Genomic DNA, 20,935 nt, shown 5'->3' with positions numbered 1-20,935 from the left:
TAAAATCTTTCAAAGTCACAGTGAATCGAAAGATGAATACTGACAAAATTGTCATATGGTAAACTGTCGGATAAACGTCAGTCTGATAAATATTAGACAATGAGGCGACTGAATGCTGACGAGAACAGCAAAGAATACGTAATGGTGGAAAAGTCGCAATTTCTACACCGGATTTTGGATTTTGATCTGCTTTACGTTTGTCTATGACCGGAGAAAGTGAGAGAGCGCCCTCACCTAATTTCACCTGTCCACCTCGCCGGCACTGGAACACTTTACTACTTCCCCATGAATGTTATAATGTCCGTGCTTCCCCCTAATTGCTTCATGATAAAGAATTAATCAGTACATAATGCTCTGGAGTTGCTTTCATATACTGGAATTTTGCATATTCCTTAATGCACAGCCTTGAGGGGCCAAAGGAAGCGGGAGTCCATTCAGCACTTCCATTTTCCATGGGGGTGGCGGCATCATGAAGCAATCTCACAGTTCAGACGCAAGTTGTGCGTCGTTCTTCTGTCGACAGAGTTTTTTCAAGGCTTTCAAAGTTCATACTTGCATGAATTTTGTACCTTTTAATTGAAATATGTCTCTATCGTGAATAACTGTCCCGAATGTGAACCTCGCTAACTTACAAAATGTTCAGTAGCGTTGGATTGGAACACCCTCGTATTAATAATTGATGTACCTAGCAACGCCCTCTAGTAACCGACAGCGTTGGACGGAAGGTGATCAGCTGAGTGACTCGAGCGCCAAGTGCACAGTGTATATTTATCGCATGAAGTAGCACCGTGATGTCGGCAGATGTCTTACCCTTTTCCAGGCGGAGTTCGTCAACTTCGGCAACTTCCAATGCAACATGGAGGGCGAAATATGGTGGCCGCGCCATGGGCAAGGGAGCCGTGCTGTTCACGGGTGAGTTTCCTCCAGTATCGGCGCGGCGCTGTACAGCGTGTTCGATTTTTTGGCAGCGCGCTAAGCGAAAAGATTCGATGAAGCGTGCTGTTGTTGTTGATAAACGACCCTGTCACATAACTCACCTAAATATTGTCTTCCGCTAAGGCCCGTCAGCCAGCGAGCAAGAGTCCATCTCCGTTTCCTGGAACCGGTTTCGATTCACTCATATGTATTTCCCGTGTCATGACATGCTTCACCAGAAGCAGTCACGGAGAACGTGTTTTCATTCGCAGAATAAACCCGCGTTCTGCCATAGTTAGTCTTTTCACGGCTGGTGCTATCGATTGACAGCCAATTATCGGATTGTTTGCAAGTCGAGAAACATCAGTTGTTGTAATATACCCTCAATAAAATATTTACTACACATTGCCAACTCAAAACCAAACCGTTTTGCTCCGAGGACAAAACCCGAGAATAACATTGTGAAATGCTTCTAATTTAACAAACTGTACAGTATACTCACTAATGCATAATGTTCTTGTCACTTTACTCCAAGAAACAATGGCCGCGAAACTCTTTTCAAGGCGTCTCTTTTATTTATCGTTCTGTGGTGAATTCACGACATAGTTTAAGATGTACAGTTCAATATCATTATTAGGCAAAGTAGTACTACTGTTCATGTGTGGATTTTTGAAAAAAAACCACAATATGTTTACAGTGATCCAAGCATGAATTATCATCATAACAGCAATCAAATAAACAAACAAACAAACAAGCAAACAAACAAACAAATAGATAAGTAAAATTGATGCAAGACATTGATATGTATCAATGCATTATCAAATATCATTTGAAAACATTTGTTTTCAAGTGGTTTGGCATGGCGGCCAGTACAACACAATCTGTTTGCCATTTTAAGCAATTTTATGATAGATGTACAGTATCTTCATGGCAATGACAGAAATTGTGATGGTTTGTTACAATGCAATCAGTTTATAGATGAGGAGGGAAACGTTTTTTTAGTTTTGAATTTATTGCAGACTTATATTGATACCTCTTTTCTGAATCGTCATCGGTGGCTTTATAATAAACAATTTTTTTGACTAATTTTACATCGACACTTTGAGTGTCAAAGTCAATTTTTGTAGCCAATATCAAAGTAATGCAGAGAGTGTTTTTCAGTTCCAAACATTTTCTTATTCAGATTTCCCCCAAAATTTTGATCAAAAACAGTAGCCAATGAGAAGTTATTGCCATTCGGTCCAAAATTATCATTAGTATTGCAGAAAAATTCATAAAAATTGGTAAAATGTTGTACAAAAATTTTGATGGGAAAAATTACAGCATTCATGTTTGTGCACTGCAGTCTGCACTATGTATTGTAATCGATAGCCAGTCAGAGCAGTGTGAGTACAACACAGGGATAATCTTACGGCATGACAAGTAGATTGAAACACTATCTCCTTCATGTGTTGCAAGGGAACTTAACTAGCTCTGATTCAAACTGTGTAAAACAGTACCCAATGCTTGTACATGTATGCTTTATAAGCCTAGAATCTAACATTACTATATTTTCTAGGCCCTGTGAAGTGTTTAGTAGTTTATAGAGCTCTTGAAAACTGGCTGGGTTCTAGACTTGTGTTCATGGTAACAAAGCCATGCACACATGTACAGTATATACGGGCACTTTTTACTGATCTCTTGGTGACATATTCACCCACAGTCACTTGTTAGCTGCAATTCTGCTCTGCGCCTACACGCCTCATAGATGTGTGTATATACACGTAAAGTGAACTTGTGTATATACATGTAACACACAGAATTGCAGCTAGTAACAAGTGACTGTGTATTCACTATGCTATATCAGTATACCGGTAGTATATGCAAAGTGTTTTACAATTATCTGTAACATCCCCAATATATTTCATGTTTGTACCTGTGAGCACAAAAGTTACGCCATATCATACTGACTAAAGGATGGAAGCAGTACAGCAGAACATATTGTACAAATCAAGACTTCTTTTGTAAATCCCTTGTATAGCAAAATGTTATCGCCCAATATTTAGTTTCCCTGAGTGTGGTGGGGGGGGGGGGGAAGAGAGGGGTCAGTCAGGGCTCGAAATAATACCTGTCTGCCTGTCCCGGACAAGTGAAATTTGGCCTGGGACAAGTAGTTTTGAAAGTACTTGTCCAAGTTGACAGGTAGATTTTTTCAGCCTGCAACCAGTATTCAACCTATTGACTACAGCAAATATTCATAAGTTTAAATTTATGTACCTTTTAAAATTTTGAAAATCATTGTTTGGATATATACCTGTCAGAAAAAAGTAAAAGAAAGTTCGATAATATCTAATCACTGTTTACAGGAGTCAGCCATGTTGATTTATCTAAGGTCACGTCTCAAATCTCTTAGATTGGAGATTCTCAGAGCCATCTCGACACGGATGGCGTTGTTACGCCATTTTGCATACAACACAGACGTGAGTTTGTTGAACTTTCCCAGATTCACTTGTTGGTTCTGTCAAAAACTTCCTATCAAACTAATTAAAAATGACATTCAATTTCTCTGGACATTGTCTCAGGTGAGTTGAAATTAGTATAGTTTCTTAGAATAAATTATGCCATTTTGGACAGGTACTTTTCTCACTGGGACAGGCACTTTTTAATTTGACTTGTCCAGTGGACAGGCGGTTGAAAAAAAAGTATTTCGAGCCCTGGGAGTGGTGTTATGGAGGGACTATGGTCAGAGTGATTTGTGGACGCCATCAGCCTATACAGTACACACGACACGTATGGTTCAGTGTACATTAGTCCAGTCATTTTAGGCCAAAAAAGGGGTAACCCACCACAAATTGCAACAGAATTTATTTTTCACTACTCATCTCAGAAAAACCCATATAAAAACATATCAAAAGTCTTCCAAAATCCAAGGAGTGGAAAACCGCCTAATTTGCATAAATCCAAAATGGCCGCCCTGGTATTATAGTTTCAACGCTTTTGGCCACTTACTGCCCAATATTGGTCCGATTTTAATAATTTTTTTTCATTTCCATGTACCTAGTACATTTTCATCATATTTTAGACATGTTTACAAAAATTCCATTGTTTTTATTTACAAAACAGGAACATGAGTCCGAATTTTACTGTAAAACAATAGTATTCTCACACACTATGTCTTGTAATCAATACTTGTTTTATTTTATACGATACAAATGTCTGTAATGTGAAATAAATAAAAAATAGATAAATAGATAGATAATAGATAGATACATAAATAAATAAATAAATGAATGAATGAATGAAAAATAATCGCAATCATACCAATCCATAACCAATGACAGAAGGTCGGAATTCGGAAGACAATAGTTGTAAACATAGACACAAAACAGCACAGAACAGACAGCAAATAGACGGCACACAAACAAAGTCACATTCATGAAAGAAAGATATATGGACCTCTGGCCAGAAGACCAAGAAGTGATGTCAGGTGTTTCGAAAATAGTAAGCGCATCCTGCCCCACATGTGGCACCCGCCATATATCAATCTATAAGTCAGATAGGTAGTGGTCACTAACTAAGCCCAATGTCACGATGCCATCAGTGATCATTTGTCGAAGAGAGATATTGTATTTATCTACCAGCTTACGATACCTGCCAAAAAAAGCGTTTGAATGTAGAGACAAGTCTTGCTCTGGTGTAACCTTGATTTAATAGTTTGTAAGAGAGATGGCCATGTCTCTCTACAAAATCACCATATGAACTGCATGCTCTAGCATATCGAATAAGCTGGGAAATGTATACCCCATAAGCTGGTGAGAGTGGAATACGATGGTATCAACCGGGGTGGAATATTACTTATGAGGTGTGGATGAATGAATAAATAAATAAATAAATAAATAAATAAGAAATAAAGACAAGAAAGACAAAATTATTCATCAGTTGTTGTTCGTCTTTGCAAGTAAAGGGAAAGCAACTCCACTTCAAATTTTGGTTGTTTGCGTTTAGTGTATGATATTGTGTATAATATAAGTGTATATCATGTTTGGCTGTTTTGTGTAAAATGTTGCTCAGCCATGGCGAGACGTACCCGTAATCTACGTGTCTTGTGTTTATCCGCACTGGAGCGGAGAGATTGCTGTGACACTACGATACTTTGGCGCTACGTTTCGAAAACAGAGTTTTCTGGGGTACACACTTGGAGATAGGTTCGGATTAGAGAGAGACAGAATGGCCGGAGACAGCTTTGTATTGTGTCTTAGTATGACCAAGTTCAAAGATAAAAAAAGGAAACACATAAACAAGAATCATAGAATGACAAAAATAACGAAAAGTCACAATAGAACAAAATTGAGCACTGCATCAAACAACTCAGATTCATTAAGAACCTATCGACACACAAACTCACAAACATTAAAATCAACGTACTTAGCAAAGGCTTAAAATTCATTCCAACAACAAATTGTCCTAACAGAATCCACCTGTTAGGGGACATAAAATATACATTCCGAAAATGAGACTCCGATATATCATAAGACACAGACCGTACAACACCCAGTCAAAATGAACTCGAAATGGATCCCACATACAACCGAGAACACAAAACTAGAAAATTATTTGGAAGCATCAAAATTGGCTATTGTTAACACACCTATTCGAAACACGAAAAAACAACATGACACGTGCAGAACAAATAGTGTTCAAAACGCTATCAAAACACAAGAAGATAACCATCAAACTGTTTGATAATGGACGGGGGACAGCAATTTTAAACACTGATGATTACATAAGAGAATGTCAACTTAACGATAGACAATACTGCACGATATTGGCAACAGATGACACAAAAAATACAATAGAAGACATACCGGTACACAATCTCATAACAGCAATGTACAATGAAAAACACATTGACCATCACACACATGAATTTTTGAATCCAGTCGATAGAAAAATAAGAACATCACTTTGGTACCTTCTACCGAAAATACACAAACTGCCACCACCAGGAGCTATGTTCGTAGTACGGCCAATCATAAGTGGATGCTCCAGTCCAATATTTCACAAATCAGAATTCATTGACCATTTTCTCAAACAAATCATCAAGAAAGAACCAACATACATCAAAGACAACAGACTTTATATGGAAAATTGAGACAATCAAAGTTCCGGCCAAAGCGACACTAGTAACACTGGATGTAATGTCCATGTACACGAATACACCACGTGATGAGGTAATTGAATCAATTGGCAGAGCATTAAATCAGGAAAGACCATCGAACAATTACATAATCAAGCATCCACCAACGAAACACATGATAGCTCGGCTAGAAGTAATCTAAAACAACACATTCGAATTCAACGATGAATGCTACTGGTAAATATGAGGATGCTCGATGGGGTCCCCGTCTTCTCCAGAAATAGCAGATATTACATTTCATGGGACAGAAACGAGAATAATACAGAAACACAAACAACAAATATCGACCTGGCTGAGGTTCAGGGACGATGTTTTTCTGATTTTCATCGGAACACAACACGAACTCAATGAATTCATATCAAACATCAACAAAATGCATCCTTCTTTCAATTTTTCATTTGAAAGCTCCTCTCAAGAAATCACATATTTAGACCTATCTACAAAGGTCGTTGATACAACAAAGAGAATATTCTCGACATCAACATACACACAAAGCCGACAGATACATATCAATTCTTACAAAGAAACTTATGCCATCCAGCAGCAACATTCAAAGGTCTGATCAAAGGTGAATCATTACAATACATAAGAACATGTAACAACTAAACCGATTTTACACAGAAAGTCACACAATTTAGTGAAAAATTAAAAGACCGACAATACAAAAAAATGAAATAGAAAGCATTATCAGACAGACAGATCATAAAAGCAGAAAAAGACTGCTTGAACAACAAAAAGAAAGAAATAACGCCACCAACAATACCAACATATAGCCCGTACATAGAAACGACAAAAATCAAGCAAGCCCTGACAGAAAACTGGAGTGAACTTGAAAAAGACAAAACACTAAAAAAACTGTTCCAAAATCAACCTATAATCGCATATATTTATTAGAAGGAACAGAATATACGGATAGTTTTCAATCGGATTCGAACCCCAACATACGGCATCAGTCGCCTAGCTGAGAGGCTACAGACAGAACCACTCGGCTAAATCTCCAAATATAGGCGACACACTTATAAGCGCCAGACTTCACAAAAACTACAGAAGCTCAAACTCAGGGTCACACAAACCTACACAAACACAACGAGATCAAACTGTAGACATTCTAGCTTCCCTACTTGAACAACAAACGTAAGTGGAACAACATATTACCAAATTAAAAAATCTAACAATCAATCAATCGGTCTCACCAATCAAAAATGAATTTTAAGTGGCTGATGAAGAAAACTCTGTTTTCAAAACGTAGCGCCAAGGATCGTAGTGTCACAGCAATCTCTCTGCGCCAGTGCGGATTAACACAGGACACGTAGATTACGGGTACGTCTCGCCATGGCTAAGCAACATTTTACATAAAACAGCCAAACATGATGTACACTTATATTATACACAATATCATTCACAAACAGCAAACAACCAAATATGAACGATGTGTGGAGTTGCTTTCCCTTTACTACCAATACTATTTAATTCCCTGTACACCTTCCAGGAGACTTTAAACCCCCTCTCCCTTTGCTCAGCTCTCCCGCGCTGGCACACCCTGTCAATTCAGGCTCGGCTGTTAATCTACAATTTGGGTAAAATAAACAGCATTTGGGAAACTGGTTATTTTACAATTACCAGCTAGTATTGAACCCCATGTTGAGTTTCACAACTATGGTGACAACCAGTGTACCCTGGTAACACAATATCACCACACTAGATATAACTAGACTTCAAACCAGGTTGACTGTGTTTGATATGAATAAACCGCCCACTTTTTATAGGACGAATGTTCTAAAAAATGCTTAAGTTCAGCCGGTGGCTTTTAATGTGAAATAGGGAATAGGTTATTGGCAAATTAACAACCAAAAAATAAATGGATACATATTCTGAATTAGTTATACTGAGATTGCTTTCAATTTTATTCATATATTTAACACCATATACGTTAGCAGACCAGTATTGATTGGAAGGTGAAGTGTGTGTGTGTACCATTGTTTTTCCCTGAAATTCAGATTTGTGTGCCTGTTTTATTAATAACTACAATCGGAAACGCCCTAAAAATGTTGGAAATTAGAAGAGAATGTACAATTTAGAAAATAAAAAAAATATTGTTAAAATCGGACTGATATCGCGCAATATGTGGTCATAAGTGTTGATTCCATAATACCTGGGGTGGCCATTTTGGATTTATGCAAATTAGGCATTGTTCCACTCCTTGTGTATTTATTTATTTACTTATTTATTTATTTATTTATTTATTTAACATTACAGACATTTACACCTTATAAAATCATGAAACAAGTATTGATTAGAAGACATAGTGTGTGAGAATACCATTGTTTTACAATTATGTTCCTGTTTTGTAAATAAAAACAATGGAATTTTTGTAAACATGTCTAAAATATGATGAAAATGTACAAGGTACATGGAAATAAAAAAAAATTACCAAAATCGGACCAATATTGGGCAGTAAGTGGCCAAAAGCGTTGAAACTATAATACCAGGGCGGCCATTTTGGATTTATGCAAATTAGGCACTTTTCCACTCCTTGGATTTTGGAAGACTTTTGATATGTTTTTCTATGGGTTTTTCTGAGGTGAGTAGTGAAAAAATAAATTCTGTTGCAATTTGTGGTGGGTCATTTCATATTTTGACTGGACTACATGCTAAGTCTGGAACTTAGTGAACGTGTTCATACCACATATACCGCATACAGTGTACCTGGGTCTCCAATACCTGGAGGTAATTTCACATCAAAAAAGCAAGAAAAACAAACGGAAACTGTCTCAATCGGATCTCAGAGTAAATTTCAGGATACAAAGTCTGTACTGTCATTTAACTACGTGCCTGTATTAAAATTTATATTTAAAAAGCTCAAATATTTTCATAATCATAATGGATATTTTATTTTACCACCTGAGATAAAGCTAGCATTCCATTAAAAAATGATTTACTGCCTTCAAGTTCAAGAGTAAAATAGTTACAGATATTGTTTATTTAGTAAAAATTTTCAATTTGCTCCAATATGAGCTCAGACTACAGGCGCGTAAAATAATACAATTTCTAAGTGTACATGTACATGTAGATCAAAGCTATCTTTCCCCCAGAATTCCCCATCCCAGAATGCATCAGCCAAGTGAAACAATTCATCTCCATGACAACCCATGGTAACTCTGCAATGGAGGCAGCCATGCAGAGAAAATCATCGGCTGCACCAAAATGAGGCAACGGCCCTATGACATTTCAGTGAATTGTTTCATAGCATTAATTACTTTCCCATTGGAGCTAAAAAGCTGAAAATAGAATGTTTGTTCGCGGAATGGAACATGTATGCTTGAGTGACTGACTCGCTCATTAAGAAATAGAAAACTACATCCTGGTTTCCAATTACACCTGTGTCTGTGTGTCTGCACAGGGTCATTTGCATATGTTTGCAGTGCCTATGTAAATGCATTGTGCTACTCAATCATAATCTTGAGGTAATTATAGTGGAGAATTTGAGAAATGGTTAACTATGAGAATATGTGCTGAAAGTTAAAAAATTTTTATAGAAAATAAATGTCCATAGATAATTGAAAGTAATTAAACTTTACCTGATCATTGAACAACGGGAAGCAGTTGGACTCAGTGTGTACCAGTTAATTACCATACAGCAACATTGAACACCATGGTTTAGGTGTAATGAAATTTCAAAGTACTAGTAATTTGATCCCGTTCATTTGTGCATAATCAAAGTCTACTTTAGTTTAAATTACTTCTGTCAATATTTAACCCAGAGTGTTGGTGTTACCTGGGTTCATACAAAATTTTCTATAAATGCAGTACTGAGACATGAGACATAAATATATACACACATCCAAACACACACCCACACATACGCACACACATACCAAAGTAGCCATTTGAAATAAACATGTCCTCTTATCTATCTATGTATCTATCTATCTATCTATATACATATGTATATATGTGTATATTTTATATATATGTATATTTCATATATATATATATATATATATATATATATATATATATATATATATATATATATATATATATATATATATTACACTGAGTGTATTTGTATATTTCACTGACGTATATTTCTGATATTTTTTACATTTCATGTGTTTCTTACTTTTGTAGTGTTCCCACCTTCCTTCTTAAAATATAGGAAAATACAGGATGTAATTTGTTTATTAGTAGTTGTTTCTAATGAGCCATGAAATCTTTCAGCCGTGACATTAATTTGTGTCAGTGCCCCTGTCCAATTATCACATTCTCTTGTATGTGAGTCATTATTCACCTGTACATACATGTACGTACCAGCCACCCTATCATAATCCATGCGTGACTACATGTACATGCTGTCATTGTCAATAACACATTACTGTACGCAGACACATGTTGAACAAGTCCACGGCATTGTCCCTGTGGTACTGTCACACCCCTGATGAACAAAATGTTGATTGTGAACTAGATGTGGGACGAAAACTTTGAAACAGAACACTACTAGCATTGAGAACCAGTATATTATAAGATACCGATTATGTGAGTGTACAATTCTATTCATCCTACTACTGGTATTGTCAGGTTCTTTCATAAAGGAAGGTAATTGACGTGATCACTGAAAATAATTTCCCCACATGCAATGATCCATAAAGCTTTTGAAAAAGTCCCCAACCCTTTCACCCTGGTATCATTTATTAAAGTCCAATTATGTTGCTGACAACAATAGGAACATTCCAAGATTTAATAGTGGAAGGGTAGAGAATTTATGTACAATGCGGTGAGCACTTGTGAATACATGTAGCCATGGCGTCTTTCTTCACCTCACCACTGAATGGATAACGGGACAATTGAATGATGCAGAGTTACAGGGCATTGCAGTTTATTAGCCATAATGTGAAGGAGAGCATGGTATGTTACCCGTCAGCAGACAGGGTCCGCTGAATGCAGCTGGATTCTGGTCGGTCTCTCAGTTGCTGTGAGACCTGTCCACACAATGCCCCATGTTGTGTTGGCATTGTCCGGCTCTAAGGAGACTTTCTGGTATTTGTTTGGAAAGCCGGTGTTTGGTCGACAAACGCAAGCCCAGTAGGTTATTCTGTATTGTACCTGAAATGACTCAAATACAAATGCGAAGAAGGTATTTTTCAGCAATAAAAAATCCCACTCGATTCACTCTGAAAATGAACAGAAAAAGTGTGTTTAATGGACTCAATTGAAGTTGACTGTACATTTTGGCAAGTACTCAGCAATTGGAGTTTTTTTGTAGTGATTTAATTCCTTCGTCGCCATGACATTGGGAAAATGAAATACATTTAACTTGTGACAATGCAAATATGTATACTGGCACAAGGAACAGTGTTAGAATTTATGGAAAAGTGTCATCTTGTATAGTTTTTAACGTAATAAGAATCAACAGGTGTCATGTGTTGGGAAATGCAAATGAAGTGGGATGAAGACTTGCCTCGGTATAAATTTAAATTATCGATTTACTGAGATTTTGTTCAAATGATTAACATGAATCTCCACAAATGTCTTGACACAAACTGTATTCCAAATCTTCTTATCAGATACCACTGCACACAATCTTTCTACATGCCCATTCCATTGGATGAATTCTAAAGTGCAGCTTGTTACATAAAATCTTTGTTAAGATCTCCTCTTTAAGATAAGACTATAGTTGTAGCAGCAATTGAAGTTCTCACCCCGAGGGCCCTCATGCATGGGCCATGGCTGAAGCTTTTATGTGTCAGCCTGGGACACCCAGGCACATCACTGTGCAAATATGTTTGTGGCCAAACATGTAACAGATAGAACTACCTGTGGTAGTAACACAGTACACATGGAGGAGCTATTTATTAGTTTAGAAACCACTAATTGCACACTGTTCGGGTATGTGTCTACTCAACCAGTCTATTTTTTTAAATGACATCTTAGTGGCTGAACTTGAAAATGTACTTCAGAGAGATCTGTCTTGGTACATTGTGCCAGCCACATTCAATTCTTTAAACTGTGAATACAATCAACAGAACAAAAACAGTTCGAATGGAATGCACAGTAAATAGAGTTGTGCAGTAATACGTACACAATCACTGCGTTGTGTTTCTTGACTACACAACCATGTCAGATCCGATGGTTAAACTACATACAGTGTCATTCCTCCATGATCTATGAGTTGTCCCTAGTCATTTGTCCTTTTCAATAAAAAAACACCCAGGATTTAATCCACTCAATGGTTGCTGCTACTACAAACAATCAAATCTGAATGTTAAATAGTTTACACTGTTTTGACAGTAGCAAATCCACAGACTGAATTAAAGATATTTATTGCTTTTGAAGTCAGACTATAAAAATCAATTGCAGTGTTTGTTTGTTCTCGTTATCTCATTGACTGCTTGGCTTCACCAATAATTGAGATGTTAGCATTTTTATGAGTACAAAATTATCGATTCTAATGTCACAACAATAGATCTTTTCACGGTTGTTGAACTTTTAACAAATTCAATGCCCTCCCCAAAGTATGGTTTCATCACAAACACAGTAGGTACCTGGTTATACTCAAGTATATTTCAACTCATCGAAATGTATTTATGAAACATATTTTTACATTACTGCACACTATATTTATAATGCAGTTATACATGTATATCATTGATATTTATCGATTAACCCTTTGAGCGCCAAAGTCAATTTTTGTCACCTTTAGAAAATATACTCCAGTCAATTTTTTTCAGATTTTTGTCAAAATTTTGATGAAAAAACTGTAGCCAATGAAATGTGATGTTCATTTGGTCCAAAATTATAAAAAATTACAAAAAGTTCATAAAAATTGATAAAAATGTTGCACTAAAATTTGATTGGAAAAATACAGCACTCGAAGGTAATAGTCATGATTTACTTCATAAGCTATCATTTACATGTAGTAGTAAATATGTATGTTAACTGACTTCAAATTTATAAACAAAATGGCATCAATCGCGATATCAGGATTTAACTAAATATAGCTGCATGCGCGCAACTCCAGACACTACTGCTCGAAATTCTGACAAATTTTATCATTGCGTGCGAGGCGGTTGTCACAACTTGTTGTCTGAACCATGAAATACTGTGACCTTTAGTATCTTTTGCCACACTAGCAGGTTTTAATTGTCGTTGTTCTTGTGGAAAATGCGGACAAATATTTATTTTTTGCATATTAATGAAATAAAAATGATATCATTTGCGATTAGTGCTATATTGTGAATATATTAATCTAAATTTCAGTCAATAACAATCTTTTTAATAGAGAAAATCAGATATTTATGATTGCAGATTTCATATTTAAACAATTTCTTGATGTTGTATATAATTTTACTGTTTTTACTGTTTTTCCAGGTCCGGATGGCATCGGTGATTACAGGGTACAAGTTGTAACCAATGATAGGTACGTTGGTATAGGGACAATGTCACAGGAAGGATGCAGTGAAGCCAAGTATCTTTACCGAGCAGCAGCTCCTGGCACGCCCCACCCTCGGCCAAGGTCAACGAGGGTGGGTGAAATAGGGTGGGGGATACCCTGGTACACGGATAGACAATTGCTGAGAACCGGAATGCAAATTAAGGTGAGTTTACAATATATCTACCTAAAAGTGATTATTTTAACCTATTTTTTAGGTGATGTATACTAAAGTTGTTTTATTTGGTGTTTGTTTGTGTGTTTGTTTGTTTATGGATTTGTGAAAGTTCAAATCAACTTTTGACATCGTTAGCAGCTTTATTCTATGCTTGTGAAACATGAAAAAAAATTTAATACAGCGTTTTCTACAGGAATTTCTCATTACATAGTCCTTATTTGCATATCAGTACTGGTAATTGTTATGTTAATGAAGTCATCAGTTTTCTGAAAACTTTGGGATGGTAGTCGCTACCTTCTCAATAAAGTTATGCTAAAAAGTGCAATATCTGGGCCATCACAAATCTTGGTCCCTCCACCCATGCACGTTGCCAAAAACCTAATACTTAAATAAACAGCGTTTACTCTAATATGGAATTTTGTTGTAGTGTGGCTTTATCTCTGGATTTAAATGCCCTATGTCAATATATCTGTACATGTGTTAGATTGAATGAACACCTGGTGTTTACAGCACGAAATTTGATGATTAAAATGTTTAAATTACTCAGAAAAAATTTCGATGAGAATCTACACATCAATCATTGAGGATTTCATGACAGTTTTCAAAATTGAACTATGCAGCTGAGGCAATATGCCTCCCCATGCAGGTGTATTGCTTGAGTCCAGGTGCACTGGCTAGCTAGGACTGGTTAACCCTTTGAGTGGCAAAGTTAACTTTTGTCGTCTACATTAAACATTTTTCAGATTTTTGCTGAAATTTTGATAAAAACCTGTAGCCAATGAAATGTGATATCCATTTGGTCCAAAATTAAAAAAAAAATTACAGAAAAATTCATAAAAATTGTTAAAATGTTGTGCTAAAATTTTGGTGGGAAAAATTACAGCACTCAAAGGGTTAAATTGGCTCCCTGACATGGCATGTAATGATGTAGTGCAGCTGCTCTTACTTTACACATATGTTCAACTTATCCTGTATTGTATTAATACTATGAAATCATTTGAAATCATCTGGGACTCCATATCGTGTTTTTTCCACACAGTGCATACGATGTGTTTGTTAATCAAATTGGTACATGCTGAACACTGTTGTCTGTATTAATGTTGTCAGAAATGCATACGCTGTTCATGTGAGGGGACTTGTTCATTCATTTTGTCACACGTAAATGCGCTTGAACCTGAAGATTGGATTTTGTCAAAACCTTTCCTTTGAATTGTGGTCAATAATTCTCTTGCATAATTCATTTTTAATCTTGAAAAGTAATCATTAGAAGTTAAACATTTATAATTATTTTTTTGAACAGACTGGAGAGTTTCGCCAGGCGTCAGAAGACAGACACACTCATCTCTATCAGAATCCATGGTAACTATGACGCTAGTAACCTAGCAACACTCAATCTGAATGATTGCACTGCTATCAGCAAAGAAGCTAATGATTAAACAAATGAAGTGTTTAGTTTTCACTTGACTGACTCCCTAGCTTAGTTGACAAAACTCAGTGATGTCTGACACCCCTTGTGCTCACCTCATTTGCATGTATTTTGTATTATGTAGAGGGTAGATGTGTACATAAATATTCAAGGTTGTGAAATTTATTTGTTTAAGGATTTTTTTAAAGTATTTGAAAAGTTATGTAAAATCACAGGTGCAGCATATAAATTTATCTATTTGTACATTGTATAATTTCTGTCTGAGTTGCTGCCGATTGTATTCATCGCTGAAATTGTGCCAGCTATACTGGAGAGATAAATTTTTGAAATTTAGATTCTGAGATAATGATTTGCGACAGAGAAATTCCCCACTATCAAAAGTAATAATTTCATCAATCTTCATTTGGGTGATGGAAATACTGTATTCTCAGGTAGAGATAATGTAAAAAGGAGGAAACCATATTTCTCACCTCAGTTAGTGACAGCATCTAACAATCAATGTCGTTTGAACTTTTGCTAAAGTCAGATAAATTTAGCAGTGTGTCTAACTGACAATACCCGATAGCAATGTTTGGCATGATATTGTTGTCAAGCAAAGTGACCGTTGCCAAGTCAATTGTCAGGGCCAGCCGGCAGTTACACTTGAATTTGACACTCCTTAAGCTGGCAACAGTGTAAACTTAATTTTGCATTATCGTGTAAACCTCAACCCAAAGTAGAAATGTACTTTGCTCTGTTTATTTCGTTTGCTCATGTACATGCATGAAAAAATCAATAGATTATATTGATTGATATTTCCAGGGCAGACAGCTCCCATTTGATTACAAGATACAATCTGATCTGTCCATCACTAGCATTTACATGCAATGTTAGCTAAGGGTAATCATTTTCTTAACCCTTTGAGTGCCAAAGTCAATTTTGGCACTTTTATAAAATATACTGCAGACAATTTATTTTCAGACCCAACAATTTTTTCAGATTTTTCCTAAAATTTTGATACAAAACTGTAGCCAATGAAAATTCATTTCTTTTTGGTCCAAAATTATCAAAACAATTACAAAAAAACTCATAAAGATTGGTAAAATGTTGCACTCAAATTTAGGTGGGAAAAATGACAAGTCTCAAAGGGTTAAAAAAATGAGACATGTATTTCCAATTGCAAGCCAGTGTAAATTCAAAGAATGATATTTGTTCTTTAACGCGAAACCCATTCTCAAATATGTACCTGCACAGAAACACTAAATACTATTCCAACATTTAGCCATTAACCCTTTGAGTGCCAAAGTCAACTTTTGAAGTGTCGCCTTCATAAAATGTACCCCAGTCAAATTTTTTCAGATTTTTGCCAAAATTTTGATGAAAAACTGTAGCAAATGAAATGTGATGTCTGTTTGGTCAAAATATAAAAGATTTACAGAAAAATTCATGCAAATTGGTAAAATGTTGCACTAAAATTTTGGTGGGAAAAATTACAGCACTCAAAGGGTTAAAGGTGCATTACTCGCAAAAAACTGAATTTTTTTCCCATATGTGACATTCAGGTATCCACCTCCAGAGAGAAGTCCCTCTCGGATTCATTCAGAAACATCACTTTTACCACTCCGGCCACGGACTGTTCACGACTTCCGGGATTATTCCTATGATAACGACCAGAGGTCTAGTCACAGCGTTCGCTCTCGTGCATCGACGGCATCCAGCAACAGGAGCAGAATCAGTTTGCAATTAAAACCAACAGAGTACCAGTAAGTTGAAATGGTTCCCAGGGCCCTCCACAAGGGAATTTGAGGGCTGGGGCACCCCTCTTGATTTTGAGCAGTCTATTCTTATGTTAATAACCACACAATAGATACAGTGTAACAAAAGAATATGCAAATAATGCATTATTATGTAAATTGACAGCCCCTTTTTTTCTGAGCCTTTGAGAAACCTGGTTCCTGTATTTGGTCATCTTTAGTTTCCATATTGTAATCCTTCAAAAGTTTAATCCTGTGAATTTCACTGTCAATGTCAGAATACGTTTGATGTCATTAACTAGATGTTATATTGCAGCACAGTCTTGAGTAAGCTGAATACTGTTAAACACTTTGAATTGATTTCATGCTTTAGTGTTTTCAGATTTTCATCGCAATCAACACTTTACCAAAAAATAGCATCGTAAATCACAGTAAATAAACTTATAATCGTAATCTTTACTTCTTATGCAGCACATTACTTCAAAAAGTTGCCAGTGCACTTTACACTAAAAGTAAAGATAGGATGAAAATTATAAAAGTTTTCAAAAGTCATGTTGAAAGCATTGAAAACCAAAAAAAGGAATATAACTTCATTTAAGTGCTCATCATAAAAACAAGGAAAAGACATCAAAATGGGGAAAAATTTAAATTAGCATCATCTTAAAGGTATACTGTCACCTATTCCAATTTTGCCACAGTTACCATGGAAAGAGAAAATCTATCCAATCACAGATTTTAAGGGGGTGGCCACTTTTTAAAAAAAAGTGCCCTCACATTGGCATTTTGAATACCCAGGATCGCCCCTTTGACCATATATGGGCATATTTAGATTACAGGTGACTGTATACCTAATTCACAGACTCAACTATAAAAGGATGCGAGCTAAAAAGACATGTTTTACAGTCCATATGGATTGTCAAATAATGATAAATGTGTGCACTATCATGCTGTTCAAAAAAACCCGGTGATACAAACATGACCATGAGTCAAAGTTGATGACGATCTCATGTGGGAAAGCCAGCAATGACCATTTTGTAGCTCATTAATCTTCAATTCAGTGTTTGATAAAGTGATAAACATTTGTTCTCTCTGTTTTTTGCCCATGATTTGAACTCAAGGATGTATGTACCTCAAAATGTAAAAAGTTGTTAACTTTTGCTCAAATTTTCCTCAACGCAACTCAAAGTCTCCTCTCATGATCAAAAATGAAAGTCAGGGATCATTGTGACAAGTTTGGGTCGGATTAGAGAAACAAATTACTCAATTACGGATGTTTGAAATTTATATAGAGATTACAATGTTACCTTTACTGCAACAGATGTTAAATTTTCACATAAATATTTGCTCCACAAGCTTAAAATTGAGTCCGCAAACGCTGTAGATCAGGAAAGTAACGTAAAAATGTGAAAGCGAATAGCTACCTCCAAGGTGCATTCCTCCTTAACCCTTGAGTGCCAAAGTCAAATTTTGTCACTTTTATCATATGTACACCAGTCAATATTTTCCTAATTTTTTGCAAAAATTTTGATAAAAATCTATAGCCAATGAAATATTATATCCATTTGGTCCAAAATTATGAAAAAAATTACATAAAAATTCATAAAATGGGTAAAATGTTGCATCAAAATTTTTGGCGGGAAAATGATAGTGCTCAAAGTTTCTCTATTTTAGTTTTTCCTTTGTTGCCAAGTTATTCACATGTAACACTGTGCTAATGTGCTTATTTGCACCATGTCACCTGTGCATCATCAGCTATCTCTTTTTTTTCCCCCACATTTTTCTCTCTATATAGTGTGACACCAGCTCCAGACTATTAGAAGACACATTAGATACCAAAGAGTGTTCTCCACAACACAACCCCCACCAAAGAAGAATGAAAAATTTTTTTTATCTCCTGCATGTAACTTTCACATCCGTCCATTCCAGTCACTTGCTGGCTCAAGTGTTCCTTCTGCGCACTTTTTATTCAACTGCCTTGTTATATTTCCAATAAAGAATAGGGCTGTAGGGCCAAATGAAATCACAGTATTAAAAGCAGTTATATTGTGTTGTTATGTTTGACAAGATATGTAAAATGCTATTAATTTTATGATTTATTTAAAATCTCAAGCATAAGGACAGACCCTCGTTTTTCTTAAGGGTCTACGGTGTAACCAAGTCACTTGATCATCCTGTGCACGGATTTTCATTTTGTCTGTTTTCCAAAAGCACTCGAACACAGCAATGTTACAGTCTAAACACCAGCCCTCGCATTCTGTTCTCACTCATGTATGCATCTTTCGAATACAGTGGCACATTTCACAGGGCACAGCATCCACCCTGCTTGTGAACAGCGTGAGAAATAGTCTCTTGTGATAAGAGTACTTGAAAAATAATGTATGTACATCTTAAAACAGGATTTGGTTCAATGCCGGATGGTTATCTCACAGCGATTTACATTGCAGTTCAATTTAATTCATTTGTGTTGAAATCTACCAAATGAAAACCCATTAAATAAAATGGAAGTTGAAGTAGGGCGTGGCCGAGATATTTAGAAAATGGGTAAATATTTAGTTCTGTATGCTGAAATTTAATGTCTTTCTATCAGTTGTAACTGTTTTGCTCCCCTCCCCCCATTTTCAAGTGTAGTGGTCCATTGTTGCTATAGAAAATACATGTGTAACAGAATTGTACCAAATATGCATGGTGAAAGGGTTGAACAAGGAAAACATGAACTACCCCAATTCTGTGTACAAGCTAGCAGTAGCTTTGCAGGCATCAATGCTTTGACCAATCAGAGTGGCTGTTCAATCCTGGCTGTACCAATCACATCTTTCCTATCAGATTCAAAAATCACAAAATTCTCCTTTACGTCTAGTTTCATCAGATTCAATCTTGACTTCCTGAAAGCTTTGAAATATGTATATTTTCAAGCCAGTTTGTAATTTTTACTCTTGAACAACGTCAATACGTAAATTTTGTTCACAACTTCAACATGAAAGCCCCAGTGTAGTAGACACTGGTAAACATTTCATCACTCACCGATGCAAATTTTACTCAAATTCTTTGTGTAGTGTATTGCATCTTTAAAATATGAAAAAAAGGGAATTAAATGACAAGGTCAACAGGAGGAGGTCGACAAACGCCAGTATTAAAATTCCTTTTAAATGTTTTTACAACCGGATAGAGGCTATTGTTAGACCAGTGTTTGTGTTGGTGTGGATTAAATTCACTGGCCGTGTGTGATATTCTCCCTGATAAATTTACAAAGTCAAGTCCAAAGTATGCCGTAGAACAATAGATAAGGAAGGGTAAAAATCCCAAAGAGTGCTTTAAAATTATTGTTTTTGTACATTTTATGCTTTCTATACAGCTCATTTTGACCTGAAATGTGTTTACAGACCGGTATTTAGTTTATTTTGACTTTCTGTCCTACCAAGGCACAAGTGTGTTGCACTTAAAGCACGTATATTTATCATTATGTTGTGCAATTGTCTTTTAACATGTTTCTTTTTAGAGATTCAAGTTTCACAGTAATTTATGGCAAAGTTTTCAATGTGCAAATGTTCATTTTCTTCAGGTTTTGTGTTCTGCTCTGCAGGATAAATGTTTCTGTACATAATTTTTATCGGAGAGCGCCCTCAACCAGTTATATCAGTTTACAAGAGCGCCCTCGCGTGTTTTTTACACTTTGAATGCTGTGTATATTGTGTCCCTTTTTATGAAATAAAAATTCATCTTTTTTCCAAATTCAGAATCGACTGAACAAGATGACAAATGGAGTGATTGTTTATGTGTACAGTGTATAGATGTAATGATTTTACATACAGTGTCAACGTGGCAATATCTAAAACCAAACTGAAATTCAAAATCAACAAACAAACATACCTTACCTTTTCTAGTACCCTGTAAACAGGTCCACAATCATTGACAATACTGAGTTTTATACAATGCAAGATCCGAGGTACATGAATATTCCACATTGATTAAGGGTCATTAGCATAGAATTATAATACCGAAACAATGCTCATTAATGTAATCTGCATATTTGATATAATTATACCTCGCATCTTGCACTAATAGCTGAGTTTGGGCCAAA

The 20,935-nt window shown here is 36.0% G+C and overlaps 1 protein-coding gene across 1 annotated transcript; it reads left to right on the top strand.

Annotated features, from left to right (window-relative positions):
• Window positions 1–518: 518 nt before the first annotated feature.
• On the top strand, window positions 519–20,586 carry LOC139123013 (protein SPMIP2-like). Its single transcript, XM_070688951.1, has 5 exons — window positions 519–912; window positions 13,460–13,686; window positions 14,999–15,057; window positions 16,666–16,866; window positions 18,650–20,586. Exons 1-5 carry the CDS (start codon window positions 792–794, stop codon window positions 18,672–18,674), a joined length of 633 nt encoding a protein of 210 aa, XP_070545052.1. The 5' UTR covers window positions 519–791; the 3' UTR covers window positions 18,675–20,586.
• Window positions 20,587–20,935: the final 349 nt, after the last annotated feature.

This window comes from Ptychodera flava, chromosome 22, assembly GCF_041260155.1.
Source record: "Ptychodera flava strain L36383 chromosome 22, AS_Pfla_20210202, whole genome shotgun sequence".
Lineage (NCBI taxonomy): Eukaryota > Metazoa > Hemichordata > Enteropneusta > Ptychoderidae > Ptychodera > Ptychodera flava.
This window is presented reverse-complemented; position numbering and strand designations above follow the sequence as displayed.